The sequence below is a fragment of the Lissotriton helveticus genome, chromosome 9 (genome assembly GCF_964261635.1).
Source record: "Lissotriton helveticus chromosome 9, aLisHel1.1, whole genome shotgun sequence".
Taxonomy (NCBI): Eukaryota; Metazoa; Chordata; class Amphibia; order Caudata; family Salamandridae; genus Lissotriton; species Lissotriton helveticus.
Window position 1 is genome coordinate 173002204 of NC_136070.1, and position 16902 is coordinate 173019105.

General features: G+C 41.4%; 1 protein-coding gene across 1 annotated transcript; it reads left to right on the forward strand.

The window, feature by feature from the left end:
- Window positions 1-254: 254 nt before the first annotated feature.
- On the forward strand, window positions 255-13255 carry MGAT2 (alpha-1,6-mannosyl-glycoprotein 2-beta-N-acetylglucosaminyltransferase). The gene is made up of 2 exons (XM_078659702.1): window positions 255-402; window positions 10486-13255. The coding sequence occupies exon 2, from the start codon at window positions 11750-11752 to the stop codon at window positions 13118-13120; it is 1371 nt and encodes a 456-aa protein (XP_078515828.1). The 5' UTR covers window positions 255-402; window positions 10486-11749; the 3' UTR covers window positions 13121-13255.
- The last annotated feature ends 3647 nt before the right edge of the window (window positions 13256-16902 follow it).

Here is a 16902-nt window from a genome sequence, read left to right on the forward strand (position 1 = left end):
CAAATATTCACCGTTAACGGACTATATCTTTTTAATGCAAATAAGCAACCTCACTGCAAAACGCATTGACCTGTAAAAACTGCATTTATTCAGTATTTTGTAGGTGAGTAATCCTTCTGCAAGTCAACATGCTCAGTCGAATAGCAGAGTGTAAAGGCACGCAAGAAGCACGTCTGCCACACACAAGATGGTGCTCATCTTCGCCCGTGCGTTAACCGGAAGCGCCAGTTCACGCTAGACGCCGATACGGCAGCGTCAGACACGTCATTGGCTGCTGTCACAGACGAAGTGGCAGCAGTTCCAGGTGTAGGGGGCAGCTGCTCTCCGCAGGTGGACCCGGAAAGTGGAACTGACAGCCTGGTAAGGCCGTGTCCAGGTATCCGTCAGTAGCACGTTGCCCTGGTAAGTGCCACTAATCGTGGGTTAGACTGCCGCATTTTAGTCCTTTATCACCACACTATAACATAACCGCACTACACGCGTAACTGTCACCACTGGTGGGCTTTGTAATGTTTTAGAGAGCAGCCCCTCATCTCAGGACTCTTTTTGGCTCCCGTGACAGGTTCCTAGACAGAGCCAGGATTAAGGAGAGATAGACTAGTCTTGGTTACACCAGCCTCTCTGCGGCTGGGCAGGACCCATTCGTCTCTCTGCTGCCTTGACTGGGCTGTATACTTGCACTGAACTTCCACCCTAGATGCAGATATTGCAAACCCAGGGTGCGAACTGCAGGGAGTCACGTGCGATACCCCATCACAGATGTTTGGGCCGGATCCGTGTCGAGCATATGTGGCACCTTAAGAACAACTACGCCTTCATCCACAGGACCCCCGAGAGGCTGGTTAACGGACTCGCTGAGTCGAGAAGTAGCTATTGGGTGGTGGTCAAATACTGAACTACCAAGCTTCCTGCCCACCAGCGTGCATGGAGAAATCTAAGTTGCTATGTGGGCTCTCACTGTGACACTGTTAATGCCCCACTCCCTTGCTTCTAGTGCTTGAAATGGAAAAATAGAACTTGCATGTTTCTGAGAAGTGCCGGTACTCTCCAACTAAATGTATTACGTCAGTCTTGAAAAGTGCCGGGCAGTACCGGCCCATTTAAAGCACTGCTTGCTTCGTGATTTATTCTGGCTCAGGCTTAATCTTTTAGTAACCTTAACTTTCCCCACGGCCCCGGGTGTAATGTACCTAAGCAGCGGCGCGAATACGCAGCAGTATGTTTTTGTCATTTTATGGCACACGAGACCTTACCAGTGCGAGAGTAAAATATGTTAGAATGTGTTCAGTAGTCAGAATCGTATTTTTACTGTTCGTATGTTCTGTGGAACTATTATGATTGGTGTTGTCCGCCTGCAGTCGGAAGGAAGTCCTGCTGTGATAGACGTAGCACTAAACAGGCAGCCCTATTTTTCCACAGTCTAGTTCATTGAATGTTTTTTAGTCCACTTCTGTAACACGCCATGGTTGTTCTTTAAGTAGTTAAAGTATTGAGGTGCAATCGCGAGGCACCTAGTGACAACAGATATTCTGAGCGTGCCAGGGGAAGTACGACGATTTACATGTCTGTTTAATCGTGCCACCCACAGATAACAAGTGCATTCTATACATCGTATAGAAAGTTACAATCATGTACAGACAGGGTTCATATAGGGCTGGAAGGACATACTAAAAAGTACAGAGAAATAGGCTGGCATAGTTAAGATCTCTTGACGATGCAATACAGTATTGTTTCAGATACCGAAATGGGGCAACTTTAACATTGTATATTTTTATGTATATAAAATCGTCGGGACAAGAAACTTAAAAGACAGATGATGAAAGAACTATACGCCCTGACGGACACGGTGTGTCACTTGTAACGTGTTGACTGTCTGTACATTTGGATTGAAATTTAATAAAGGTGTATTTGGGGGGGAAGGGGCAACACAAACGTCTGTGCATCACGTTGGGATATCCCAAATGAGATAATTTTAAGTCTGTATCCCATTCTGATGGATTTATGGATTTGGATTATAAATAAACCAGTGGGGCTGGTTTGGAGGGGAAGATGCCGGGCTACCGAACCCCCCCCCCCCTCCCGGAAATTCTCTTGGTTCAATACGTTTGTACTCACAGCAAGGGTTTTCGGTAATCTAAACGATTGAGCAAGTAATCTTGGCTTGATGTACAGAAGAATGCTGACCAAGTATGAACACAGAAGCTTTGAGTGCCTTAACGCTAAAGCCCACGCATTGAACTTCGACCTGCGAAGCCACACGCAACTGTCCAGAACTTGAAATACAAGTAATAATAATAATAGGTACACCAAAGTAAAATGTAGAAATACCACGGGACAGGCGAGTGTAATGTGTGGATTGTGGCATGCCAGTGAAATTGTAGCCGTGCGAGTCGTAAAAAACGTAACTTTTTCATGCACATTCCTTCTTGGTGGCCAGAGTTAAAGTACTGTATTTCCATCCTCCTCTACTTACAGTTTGGTTCTGATTAGGAAGGTATAACATAACTGCCCATTTAAGACAACACATCTTTTTCTTTGTGGTACGTTTCAAAGTAAATTTGAATGTTTATTTAACCAGTGTGTAATCTATAAAAATATAATCTCAAACGAACGCATCTCGCTTTTAGTTTGTTAATGGTATGTATACAGCGCACATACATACATACATACATGCATGAGTTCTTTACACTGAGATAACATTTGAGTGGACGAATGCTATAGGTTTAACGGATTAGTCAATCCAAGTCAAAATTTTTTGAGCATCAGAGACCAAACAAGGTAGTTTTTACAGACCATTTAAGAGCACCCTGATTTCTCTATACGCATGTTCTTCATATAGTCGTCCTGCCCAAGCTATAATTTTGTACTTGGACTGTAGAATGTCCATGAAGGGTTCATGAAGTGTGAAAAATTGCAAATATTTTATTTCCTACAAGAAAACAAAATCTATACTTGTTCTGGTCTGGCTTTTTATTTTCTATTCAAAGATTACCCATACAAATGTCATCTGAACATTTTATTTTAGTGTCGGGTTTCTTTTTCAGATAGTATGTTCATAGCCTGCATTCAAGAACAGTTTCATTTTTTTGTCATGAAACGGTTGAACACTTTTTCATGCTCCCAGTCTAGATGTGTGATGGGCAGATTTTCCTTTTCAGCTAGAATCACTTTGCATAACTGCACTGGTAATTTGAATGAGAAGAGGGGAAACGATGTGTTCCAGAATACAAAGTGTTAATACAGAAATTATGACTCACTTGTGTCACACGTAGTATGAGTCAATGAGAAAGTACAATTTAGAAAGTAAATGAATTACACAAAACCCACAGTCCTACTTTTTTGTTTCATCATAATTGTATTCACAAAAAAGAGGCATACATATATACTTTACAAGGAATAAAAAGCAGCATCAACCATGCTTTTTAAATTACGTACCATGGGAAAAGAGTAATATGAACGAACATTTACTCTATAATACTAACAACGAAAAAAGCATGACATAATAACATGCCCAATTAGGCTGGTACAAGTCGACAGTGTTTTGACCTTCATGACATGAGGTTTTTCTCGGCATTTGGGCTCAACAAGGATCCCTAGAAGCACTGTAGCAGCACGAGCTGCTGTCACTGCGATTCTTCCTGGAGGTCCATCATCCACCATGTAGAGCGCGTTCTTAAGACATGGACACCCAGCTCGTCATTTCTTGGAAAACACTGTCCAATTAGCACCAGTCCGAATAAAGAGTTCCTTAATAAAACTCTGCCTTGTCACGAACTAGGAGCATTTCTGGAGCTCTATGGACATATTATATATCAGATCCTACCTTATTTTAACAAGGGAAATCTCGAATGAATTGATTGCCTCTGTACTTTTTGTGACCAGCACTACTTGAGAAATAATTTTGGAAGTGGCATTGCTGAAGAAGGCAGATTTCTGCCAAAACGCATGTAGAAAGACGAACAATTGCCACATCTCTCATTGGTGCATCTCTTGCTGGATACATAAATAGTGCACTCATGTTATAACTGGAACACTGTATTTGTTGTCTGTTTGCAATTATGGCATATCAGATGTACAGATCACTTAAAAGCAGCCAATCATGTATGTGAATTGTATGTATGGGTAAATGGATGAATGTAGTGTGTATGTAGATTGAAATGGTGGTTTCTCTGTCATAAAAATTAAAAATATTGCATAATTACTGAAGAGTATTTAATAAAATATATATTTGTATTTTTCTAAAATTGAGTGATGGTCTCTTCTCTTGAATATAATCTCATTATGTATTTTTAAACGTGTTGAAGTTGCCCTAGGAACTTTACAGTATGACATGAGTTTATCATCAGGACTAGGGAGCACAAAGGAGATTGGTGTCTGAAGAGAATCCAAAACACGTTGAAGAAACTGCAGAAGCTTATTTGTCAAGAGCTAGGCCAGTACCGCTGGTCACCAGGGAGGATATATAGTAAAGTTTAGGGTTTTAAAGGAATGCCAACCGATCAGGAAACAGAGTATTCGTCATGCGACTATTCACTCGCAGCGTGTCCTGAATGAATTAGGAGCACCTGATGGACAACTTGTGGACCCCTTTCGTCAACTTTTATCAGCCTAATTGGGACTGTTAATTGTCATGATTTTTTCATTGTTAGTATTATACAGTAAGTTTCATGCATAATGCTCTTTTAAAATATTTCCCAAAGAAAATGCTGATTTCTATTTTTTACATGTTCCACTTGCACTGTTTAAAACACTTTTTTTCACGAGCACAATGTGATCACTCAGCACCTAGTACACAATATAAAAATTATGGTTGCTGCTTTTAATTCCTTGTAAAGTATATATCTGTGCCGCTCTTATTTTTTAATACAATTATGTTGAAACTAAAAAGTGGGACTGCGTGTTTTGTGTAATTACTTAGTAAATTGTACTTTCTCATTGACTCCCACTGAGACGTTGTATGATCTTGTACTCCCTCGAAGGCCAGGCAGCTGTAGATCAGGAAGGATCTATTGGAATTCTAAAGCAATTAGCAAGTTAAATCCTATGATTTCTCATGATACGCTAAAATTAGTGAGAAATACTGGTAATCCAATAAAATAGATTTGAGGCAACCTTACAGTCGGTAGTCGTCTCTCTTCAAGGAAGTACCTCGAGACGAGAACGTGTTAAAACATGCCATATGGGAAAACCTTTGGAGAATAATTCTCGACAATTAAATAAATTGACTAGAATGCAATTTCGCTCTTTCTGTGTGCTAAGACGAGGAGAAATAAGGAAACTGAAAAAACTCCACCAACGGACAAAGGAGAAAGAAAGGCAAGCTCAAAGAGATCGTGTCTGGGTTGATATTCAACTAGCAGGAAAACACAACAATAATAAATTATTCTGGAAAATAATCTCTGCGCAGATGGGGATACGTAAATCTGCTCAAGCGACTCCTGTATCATCATATGATTGGGAAAAGTATATTCTACGGCTCTATAAATCTAACCATCATGACCCTTCTTCCCCTGGACTGAATCAGGTACTGAAGAAACTACCCGAACAGAAACCAATGGAAATATCAGCCGTCCAGATCTCCCTTCTGGTTTCCTCTGCCAGGTCTTCAGCAGCGATGGGCCCAGACAAGATACCTATCAAAGTCTTACAAAAAAACGCCTGGGGAAAATTCTTAGCCCCTCTCTTCCAACATAGCTGGAAAAATTGAGAAATTCCAGATTCTTGGTGAGGGAGTGTGGTGGTTCCCCTTTTAAAAAAAGGCATAAGAACGAATCCCGCAAACTAGACAAATAGCTCTCCTCGACGCCTCCGGCAAGATCTTTGCTGCTTGTGTTTTGGAACACTTAAAAGACTGGGCTTTTTCTAGAAAAGTTATTCCCATTTATCAGGCTGGGTCTCGCCCAAAGCATTCTACTTTGGACAACATTGCTGTGCTCCAAAAAGTGCTTGATAAGTTTGTGAAGTTAAAGGACCACATTTTATATTGTGCTTTTATTGATTTTTCGACGGCGTACGATAGTGTAGATAGATTGACTCTATGGAGAAAATTGGCTGAAATGGTAATTCCCAAAGATCTTTTAACAATAATAATCTCCCTTCATACGTCAACATGGCGCAGAGTCCAAATGGGGGGAGAAAAAGGCCTAACCAAACCCTTCCCTTTACGGAATGGGCTAAAACAGGGATGCTTATTAGCTCCCCAATTATTTTGAATAATGAATGAATAACGCATTTATAAAGCGCATGGCTACCAAAGGCCTCCCAGCACTAGAGACAATGCCCAGAACTGCATGACTAGAGGGGCTCAGGAAAACAGAAGGGTTTTAAGATGCTTGCGAAAAAGAAGATGATTAACTTCAAGGCGGATGTTATCAGGGAGCTGATTCCAGCTTTTTGCCGTAATGACCGAAAAAAGACGGTCCCCGCTCGGGGTTCAATTAAATTTGGGGTCAATGGCAAGATGTTTCACATCAGAGCGGAGGGATCTTCTAGGGACATACAAAGAGATGATTGAATGAAGAATCGGGGGAGTACTAGCCGCCAGTGATTTGTGGGCAATACACAAGGCCTTGAATTGAAATCTTTTATTAACTGGCAACCAGTGAAGTGCCTTAATGTGCGGTTTAGCGGATTCCCTGTTGGGCGCCTGCATGAGAAGTCGCGCCGCGCAATTGTGAACAGTTTGGCGGTTTTTTTTATCGTTGAACAAGGGGAGCCCAAATAAAGCACACTGGCATAATCAAGCCTAGATAAGATCAGTGCCTGTACCACCAGCTTCCTAGCATTAAAAGGCAAAAGAGGCAGAATCCTCCTGATCATTTTAAGAATGCAGTAGCAGGTACTTGCTACCCTGGAGGCCTGCGTATTAAAATTCAGATTATGGTCCAGCCATACACCAAGACTTTTAACTTGGTCTCTAGGGGCAGGCATGTCTCCCATGCATTTGGGCCAGAAAGTGCCGACCTCCTGATTGGTAGTCTTTCCCAGAAACATCAATTCTGTTTTAGTAGCGTTCAGCTTTAGGAAGGAAGAGTCCACCCATGCTGAAACTTTTTCCAAACAGTTCGCCAAAATGGACTTATTATTGTCTAACAGGTTAAGAGACACGATAAGCTGAGTGTTGTCAGCGTACATAACAATCTTGACATTGTACGTCTCGACAATCTTTGCCAACGGACACATGTAGACATTAAAAAGTGTGGTGCTCAGAGAGGAGCCCTGAGGCACCCCACACTGCAATGGCATCCAATTAGAGACGGCCGTGTTCTCAAACACCGAAAAAAAGCGATCTGAGAGAAAGGACTCAAGCCAGTTGAGTAGCATACCAGTCACCCCACTGTCTCTGAGTCTAGCTAGCAGAAGTTGATGGTTAACCGTGTCGAAGGCTGCGCTAAGGTCAAGCAAAATAATGCCAGAAAGGCAGTTTCCGTGCCCTGCTGGGGCCTGAAGCCCATTTGAGAGGAAGGAAGGCAGTGATTTTCTTCCAAAAAAGCAGAAAGAACAGAATTAACGTGCTTTTCGCACATTTTGGCAATCCCAGGAAGTAATGAAATTGGTCGATAATTAGCAAGAACTTCGGGGTCCAAGGTAGATCTCTTCAAAAGGGCTCTAACTCTAGCCCGTTTCCAGAGGGAAGGAACAATCCCAGAGGAAAAAGAGCTATTAACTAGCTCAAGAATAGCAGGGGCGACTGAGTCAAACACCTGCTTCAGGACATGGGAGGGGGGGGGGGGGGTCAGTCTCTGGTTGATTGTAAATTTACCATGCCACCCGAGACAGGAAGGGGGGGAAAGGATGAGTAAATATCTTGAATTTTCTTATGAAAAAAGAGAGCCAATTCATTGCAGCGCTCTAGGGAGTTTTCAGGGGGTAAGGAAGGCTCAGGAGGTTGCAAAATTGGTAATTTTAAAATTTTGCGCGGAGAGTTGGCAGCCGGCAATTTTATTAGCATAATAGTCAGATTGGGCAGATCTAATTTCAGCCTTATATTCTTTTACTGCATCTCTGTATTTAATTTTCTCGGAGGTTGAAAAATCCTTTCTCTACGTTCTTTCATGGCGCTTACATCTATATTAGCGATCTCCCAGGGCGTCTCTCTCAAAGTAAGAATTTCCCTCCAAAATTAGCTCAAGTCGATATACCTTGTTTAATGTATGCAGATGATATTGTTATACTTGACCAGACCCCGATAGGTTTACAAAGATCTTAGAATGAATTAAATCTGTATGCAATAAAAAATTTCCTGACACCAAATATTAATAAAAACAAAAGCAATCCCTTTCAGTGGCAGAAGGAAGCCTTTACCTTATATCTGGTCTTTAGGAGATGAACCAATAGAGACTGTAAGAGAGTATGTGTACTCGGGTCGTATTTTTACTTCCAATCTGTTAGATACAGCCCACCTCTGCCACCTGTACCGGAAGGCAGATTCCCACGTTGAGGCTTTACAGAGATTGTACCACTCCACGGGAAATAGACACTTTACACCAATGCTGGAAGTCTACGGTATGAAAATCCCTCCGATTTTATCATGTGCCATGGAATATTCACAAATTAAAACATGGCAATCTATAGAAGTAAAGGAAGGGACCATACTCCGAAAGTTGAGAAAAGTGGCTCAGTCGGTGCCATTCAAGCCCTACGTCTTGAGCTTTCGGTAACTGGCATCTCAACCAGAGTAATTTCAAATATTATTAGGTGGGCGTACAATTTATTACATGCAGCCCCAGGCACCTTAAGACATTTGCTAAAATTGGAGACTTTCAGAGAGGAAGCGACTGGGTATGCTTTTAATAGGAATATGGTGAAAGCCTTTGAGGTCTCTCAATGCACGGTCACAGCAGTGGTCCCCAGCACACCTGAAATTGTTTTTAAAACATTTGGCCCCTAGAATCAGCTTTGAATCTGATAAAGAACACTGCAGTCAATTGTAGCTCTATAAACCGTTTGCAGAACAAATAGAATTTAAAACCTATGCTCTCTATTTGCGAGTTCAATTAAAGCATGGAGTAAGGCATTGTATTCTACTCTTACGCTTGGGTATACTCCCATTAGCCACTTTTTTAGCTAATTGGGATGGTACTAATAATCCCAAAGGTTTATGCGAATTATGCGAAGGTGGCCAACAAGATTTTCTCCACGTTTTATTAATATGTCCTAATGTGAGCATAGTTGCGGCTCGTCAACGTTATATAACCCCAATTCAATTAAAGTATAACGCAGTCTCTGCCCAAGACCTAATCAAATTGTGTAATTCTCCTGTTAATGAATTTGTCATCTGTTTAAGTTTTTAAAAAGCTTTTTGAAGCTGTTTTAAGTTATAAGCACAAAACCGAAGATTTCATCTAATCCTATCGAATGCTGTCTGAGTAGGTGGTAGAATATTGCTACTGTACCAACTTGTAGTGAGCCTAAAAAGAAAAAATCTTTTATCTAATCATTTTTATGTGTCTAAAATTATTTTAATTCTGTATTTGTTGATCTCAGTTGAGGTCTGGATCAAATAAATGTTTTACTGTTGTACTCCCTCTGTTCTCAACTGGGGTTACAGGTGTCTCCTGTTGTTTGTTAAAACATGTATTATGAGAGCACATAGCAGCTATGCTTTGGCACTAGACCAAACAAAGCATAATGATTTTGAACTATTCTTCCTTCCTGTATGTGCCCTTCCTACTCAGCATATGAGTACATATTCCTTCAAGAATTGCTGTACAGCCAGCTACAAAATACAGTTGGTGGTTGCAGTGGTCCTTATGAGAGATGATATGATGTTATGCAGTCAAGCTAAGGATACTAAGAAATGTGACCCCCCCCCCCCCCCCCCCACAGCTAGTAACGTTCCATAATAAAGAGAGGGCAACTTTTAAGTTCTGCCAGGACCTACTCTGCCTTTCTTCCATCCTATGTCAATAGGAGTAAAATTCATAATGGTTTGCCAAATGACTCTGTCATTGGTTGGTTCGAATGAGGTTAACTTAAATTTTGCTAAATTACAAGTGTAGTATTTACGATAATGATACATTGATGTTTTCCGGACCTACATCTTATATATCGATCTAAAGAGAATAATTTGTAAAGTGTAAAATCCCTTTTGTCTAAAGATTATCACGTTTTATTTAATACAGACCCCAACTGTGGGTAGGGGGGTGGGGCTCAAGCCCACGATGAGAGGACTGATGAGTGGCCCCTTGTCTTGTGTGACCGATACTTAGGCTTTTTATCCTGGACTCCTTTGTGTCCAGGCTTATTTTAAAGTGGTTTCTAGACATTTGCCATGTACCAAACACATCATTTGTGATATTTTAATCATTGTATGAAAATAGCTGATTTGATCTACTCATCATAAAGTATCGCACACAAGGCATGAAAATTACACCCAAGCATACTCATTGCATAGATATGTGTCGCATTATCAAATGTAAACTTGGCAACTATGAGTGTTTGCGTACTGTTTTCAATTTACTCATGACCTCTTCTCTCTCCTAGGAGCTACTCTCTTCCGGGAAAAAACTGAACAGTTTGCGCAGAAATCGGGCCGTTCTATGGCTAATTGATGGGATACAGGAACAACTTGAAGAGTCTATACTATCACTGGAAAACTATATTACCAGTCCTCCCATTGCGGGGCATGCAAGCTCTTCTTAACAGCGTGGGACCTGATTGCTCCAACCATCTTTCCAAGTCGCATGCAAGATCTGCCTACTCCAATCTGTTAAAGACCTGCTTGCTCCTATCGCTGGTAGAAAAGCTTCCCTCCCTGACCAGCTGAGGGGGCCTGCCGGGTCTTCTGCCTTGTATGGGATATCACATGCCCTGATGATCTGCACATTTCTTGTCTTCTCTCTTCTACCTCGCTGTTCTATACTCGTGGTTTGTTAATCTTCTCCTTGCTTATACAATGACCTCCTGTCTTTAGCGTACATGTTTGATAAACCCAACTGCGTGCAGTTGTATAGCCTAACCTCTAACCATAGTATTTCTCCTACTCGGCTCTCACATACTGAATTGATATTCCCTCCTCCTACCCCTTGAGCCGTTTTGCCGTGCCTGCCCCAAATCTAAATGTCAAAGGTTTTCAACCTACCTAATTGCCCTTGATTTTGAGGTGACTCCTCTTGCCTTTATGCAGAACGTAAGGAATCCAATCCCTTAACCTTCATTGAAGGTCCCAGAATCTGCTCCTGTCTAAACCATTCCCCATTTAAATTCAGTCCTATCTTGGTCTTTCTATTGAGCGCACTTTAACACCCTCCCTCTCTTGGGGGTACCGGCTGCCAATAGTGACTTTGGTCATAAACTTCCCTCTATTCTTATTTGTGGTAGGATTAAACTCTCCTTTCTTACTCCTTGAGGCAAGTACGTAGTTGGTGGTCAAAACATCTGCTTGATCTTGCTTATCCCGGTCTGTTCTTTTTGAGCGGTTCTACTATGCTCACCTTGCCTACTTCAAAAGGCAAATATCTGCCGGACATCAGATATGTCTACCTTTCACTGACTTGTCACTGAAAATAGATGTTTTGCAGATCGAACCATACTAGCTAATCTAAGGATTAAACATGTTTACTGTCCTCCCATAAATTCCTTATGATTTTGTACCCAAAGATTGTACGCACATTCATGCAGGCATGAGCTAGCTTTGGTGGTCCTCGTTGCCTTTATCACCTTCATGCTTTGACCCCAGCAGACCAGATTCCTTTTTATTTTTTTGCTGCTCCCCAGTGTGATTTTTACTTGTCCTGTAACCTATACCATGAGGTTTCGCATCTACAAGAGGAAAGTGTTCATCCTGACCCTGGTGGTGATCGCCTGTGGCTTTGCGTTCTGGAGCAGCGGGAGGCAAAGGAAAAATGAGGCTTTCATTCAGAACCCAGGGACTGGGAAAGCAGGGAAAGAGCAACAACAACCAGGGATCAGAAAGATCTCCAATGAATCTCAGCCAGCCCACAAGCAGGAGGATGATGGTGGTAAGGAGCAGCAACATGCGGTCAGGAAAATTTCTGAATCTCAGCCAGCTCACAAGCAAGAAGTGGACAATGAAACATCAGTTTACATTAACATTGCATTCCAGCTGAACTTTGACCAGATGATTAAAAACATAGACAAGATTCCGAACCGTCCTCAGGGGGATGTAGTGGTGGTCGTCCAGGTACATAACCGGCCAGACTACCTTAAATTGCTTATTGAATCACTCAGACAGTCCAAAGGTATTGAAAATGTGTTACTTATTTTCAGTCATGACTTTTGGTCTGCTGATATCAACCAGATCATCGCAGCTGTGGATTTCTGCCAGGTCATTCAAATATTTTTTCCTTTCAGTATCCAACTGTACCCCAATGAGTTCCCAGGAAATGATCCCAAAGACTGTCCTAGGGATATTGATAAGAGAGAAGCTGAGAAGCTGAAGTGTAACAATGCAGCCTTCCCAGACTCATTCGGGCATTACAGGGAAGCCAAATTTTCCCAAACAAAGCATCACTGGTGGTGGAAGCTACATTTTGTGTGGGAGAGGATAAAGGTGCTAAAAGATTATGAAGGGCTCGTGTTGCTGATTGAAGAGGATCACTATATGTCTCCTGACTTTTATCATGTCCTTAAAAAAATGTGGAACAAGAAAATTGAAGAGTGTCCTGACTGTGATGTGCTATCCCTAGGTGCCTACACTCGTGTCCAGGATTTCTCTGATAAAGCTGAGAAGTTGGAAGTGAGGACCTGGAGATCTACTGACCATAATATGGGCATGGTGTTTAACAGAGATGTTTATCAAAAGCTTATCCGATGCACTGCTGCTTTCTGCACATATGATGACTACAACTGGGATTGGACACTTCAGTATTTGACTGTCACTTGTCTTCCAAAGTTTTGGAAAGTCCTGGTCCCTGAGGTTCCTAGAGTTTATCATGCAGGTGACTGTGGAATGCACCACAAGAAGGCCTGCAAGCCATCTACAGAAAGTGCCAAAATAGAGTCACTGTTAAATAGCAACCATCAGTACTTGTTTCCTGAAAGCCTGAGCATCAGTAAGCGGTTTTCAGTGGCTGCATACTCCCCCCATGTGAAAAATGGAGGCTGGGGAGACATCAGGGACCATGAACTTTGTAAGAGTTATCACCGACTTCAGTGATTATCACGGTCTTATAAAAACCTCTTCAAGTATGAATTGTATGCCTATTTTTTTTCTCCTGAGATATGAATACAAGTGTGCAAATGAGTAACAATTGGTGTCATTCAAAATGAATAAACGTTTTTGTTAAAGTTCTCCAACAGTCATTTTCCCCCAACCATGGTAGTTCTAAAGTTTAGGCAACATATGCTCTGTTTTTTCAGTACATTACCTGTTTTTGTTTTAGTACACATGAAGCCGGAGGCAGCAAAATGTATCTTGTGTATAAAAAAAAATACATAGTTTTAGTGTACATAATGCCATATTTATCTCTAATACTTTATATGATGGTACATTTTTTAAATGTCTTTTTTACAAAGATTTGAGTGGCATTGTAAGTGAGCAGGAGGGTTGAAGTGCCAAATTAAGTTATGTCCGTCAGTGCGTTTGAGGGACCTTATTATCTTTAGATGTGCACAGGATCCTTATTTTCTTTTTTCATTTATAATGTCAGAATTTAAAACATTAAAGAAGTTGTAAGTGATAGCCTCGAAAATGTTCCTTAATTTTCAAATTTCTTCCAGTTTTTAAGATAAATTTAGCATTCCTCCTTTTTATGCTTTTGGTAAAGGGATTGGAAGAATGTTTATAAATCTACTTACCTGCAGCATTACATGCCCATTATTATTTTAAATATTTTAGCACATCTAAAGGTGTAATGGTAAAAGGCGAATTCATGACTGTAAAATAATTCCATGTTTGATACGACACGAGATTTTGTTATTGTAGAATCGGAGGAATAGTATGATATGAAGCTTTGTTGTTACAAAAGTGAATTATTTTCTCTTCCATTAAGTCAGCCAAGGATGTTCAGTGGAAACATAATGATTAACGTGAGAAACGTAAAAGGGATTTAAATGGACATTGGGTCTTGACTAAGAATTATCATGAATTTGGGTGGAGTGAATGCAATTCAAATTTTCAAATGACCACAGAGGCACAGGTTCGTTCTCTGACAATTGGGCAGAGCACCTCTGGTCTGAGGTCCATGTTTTTGAAAAAGTTGTGTGTACTTCTTGTTTGCAGACGATGACCATACATATTTTTTGATTAAGCAATTTAGTGGCATAACATGGTACATACGTTTCACACAGTGTTGATTCTTAATGTTACTGTGCAGCTGCTGAGCCGGAAGATTGAGTTTGTGAAGAAAATACCTTCCACCAGCGCTAAAATATTAGGTTTTTTGTTTTCTGCTGGTGCAAGCCCAAGCGGATCAGTGGAAAGAATGAGTGTCTGGATTGCCTAGCTTCTACCATTATTTGAGTATACAATCTCATGCAGGGGTTGAGTTGTGCTTGCGGTGTTAAAAACCTCATGAGTAAGAACCCTCTTTCCCTGCCCTCCTTTGGTTTTAATTACTATTGTAGATATGGAGCATTTAAGGTAGTAGGCCACTTATTCCTGTGTTCTATGACTTTATATATACAATGTAAATAAAACTGCCAATATGCACAATCGCTTCAGATATTGGACATGTTTTCTCTTAGCTGCCATTGCACAGATACTCTGAAACACTAGAGCACCACTGCTCAGTACTTAGTTGTTTTCCCAGCGGGGGCTGGTGAGCTGGATAACTTTATTTCCCCTGCTACTGGACCATCATTTCAATCTATAAGACAGAACCAATATTTAGAAAGCAAATGCAATCATAGTATTGAGGAGGTGGAGAGAAAGTGGGTAATGTTACCTGTCAGCAGTTCATTTTGGCACCAGAAGTGATAATGAAACCTTTCATCTGTGTGTATATGGCTGGATTCAAGCAGTTGAGACACTTATCAAAGGGTATGTGCATTTTCATTCTGCCAATATCTTATCTGCACTCTTAGCATATCCCCTTTCACACTGAATGTATTACTTAACATCTTGGTTCAAAATGTTTGATCGTCAATGATATGGTTGTTTGGTGAACACACGTGGAATCCTGAAAATTGCCCGATCAGCATACCTACGAAATGGAGTTATATTTTTATTTTCAGGTTTACAGTGTAATTTCTTTTCAGATTATATACAGTCAATGTAACTTTACCATTAATGCTTTTGATTTTAGGGTTGCTTACAGTGGCCTGTTGCTAATCTGTTTCCATATGAGGCAGAATAATTACCAGTATCGGCAAAGACAGTACAACTGGCTAGCACACGTAAACACAGGCTGGCCCAAATACATACCTACTATTTGTGCTGTGCTTCTGTGAAACCTGCCTCTTGTGTTTCTAAGCTTGTAGTGCATGATGGCACCAACTCTACTGGCCTAGGAAATAAAAATACATGGCTAAGACATTAGAAGAAATCAGAGGTAGGTTGCACAGCCACATGGTACAAATGATCTGTCCATGTGTGTGTTTGTATGCATGGCACGTTAAAGCTAGACTTGTTGGATTTGGCAGTGCTTGCTGGACATGTATTGGAGGTATCTAGATTTTACAATTTCTGCCTCCGGCTTAGCACAAGGGAGGGCCTATTAATCAGTGTTGGGCCAACTTGTCTGCCACTGGCGGATGAGCGAGTTGAAAGAGACAGTTTTTCTTTGATCCCCTCACTCCCCTTGGGACCACAAAAATCACTATACACCCTGCCTTTTTCAAGTTGGCCCATCTGACAGTGCCAGAGTGCCCGACAGGCCGGTCCAACTCTGGCATTAAGTGCAGGATTTTAAATAGAATAAAGAAGTGATCCGTGTTTTTCTGTTCCATTGAGCTGGAGAATTTTGTATCTTAGTTGCAGGATAAAATCAAGTCGTCGTACGGTGGATGAGCAGAACCACGTATCTGCTAGTGCAGTAGTATCGCAAAAGTCTTGCACGAGAGCTGATATAAAGTTTAGTGCCAGTGACTGGCTCTGGAAAGTGAGGTAATAGGATGTGTTGAGAGATCAGTGACTACTTGGGTGTGTTCGAGGTAATGTGCATAGAGGATTGCTCCAAAGCAATCTGGTTGGAATTAGGTCCTTCAGGAGTAGAGATGTCAAATGCAAAGGGGAGCATGGTAAGGTGAGAAGTGCTTGTAGAAGAGCGATGAGTTTAGGCTACAGGCTCTCTATCGTCCTTTAAAGGTGACAGACCTTTAGTTTAATGTCAAGCAGTTTGTTTTGCACAGTTACTAAAAGAGTTGTGGCTGTAATGAAGTCGGGAGTGAAAGCTCAAATGTGTTGTGTGAATCATGTGTTTAATTAATTTATGTTCTTCTGTGGAGAGTTTGTTTGCTGTTATTTTGGCATAGTTGGACAGTGCCAGGAGGTTGGTTGATGGCCTATTCTCTTTCGGGGTAGGGTGATGGCTACCAGGAAGGCTTTGCGTTTACGCTGTGACCGTCCTGAAACCTTCAGAAGCGGTCGCACCCCACGCAGCTCCCCGCACTGCTGTGGTATCGTAGCGCTTTACACTGCCAGATTGCCTCAGTCGCATTGCTCCTACTCCCATTGTTGACTGTTTGCTATTAATTCTTTTATCGTAGCGCTATATTTGTAAAACGCGCATTATTGCCTGTCTGCTGTTCTCTTTAAATATTTATAGTAGCGCTATATTTCGAAAGCGCGCATCCAGTAGCATTGTATTGTGCTTAGCTGCCTTAAGCTGAATAATTTCATTTGTGCATAGCGTTAATTTAAGGTTGTATTTTGATTTGTGCATAGCGTTTATTTAAGGTTGTGCCCCAATCCAGTTTAGCTATTGGCCTGCAGCCATTTTGTTGTTTGTTGTTGTGACTCCCTGCCCGGACCTCCACCCCGCTACCGCCTCCCAGCTG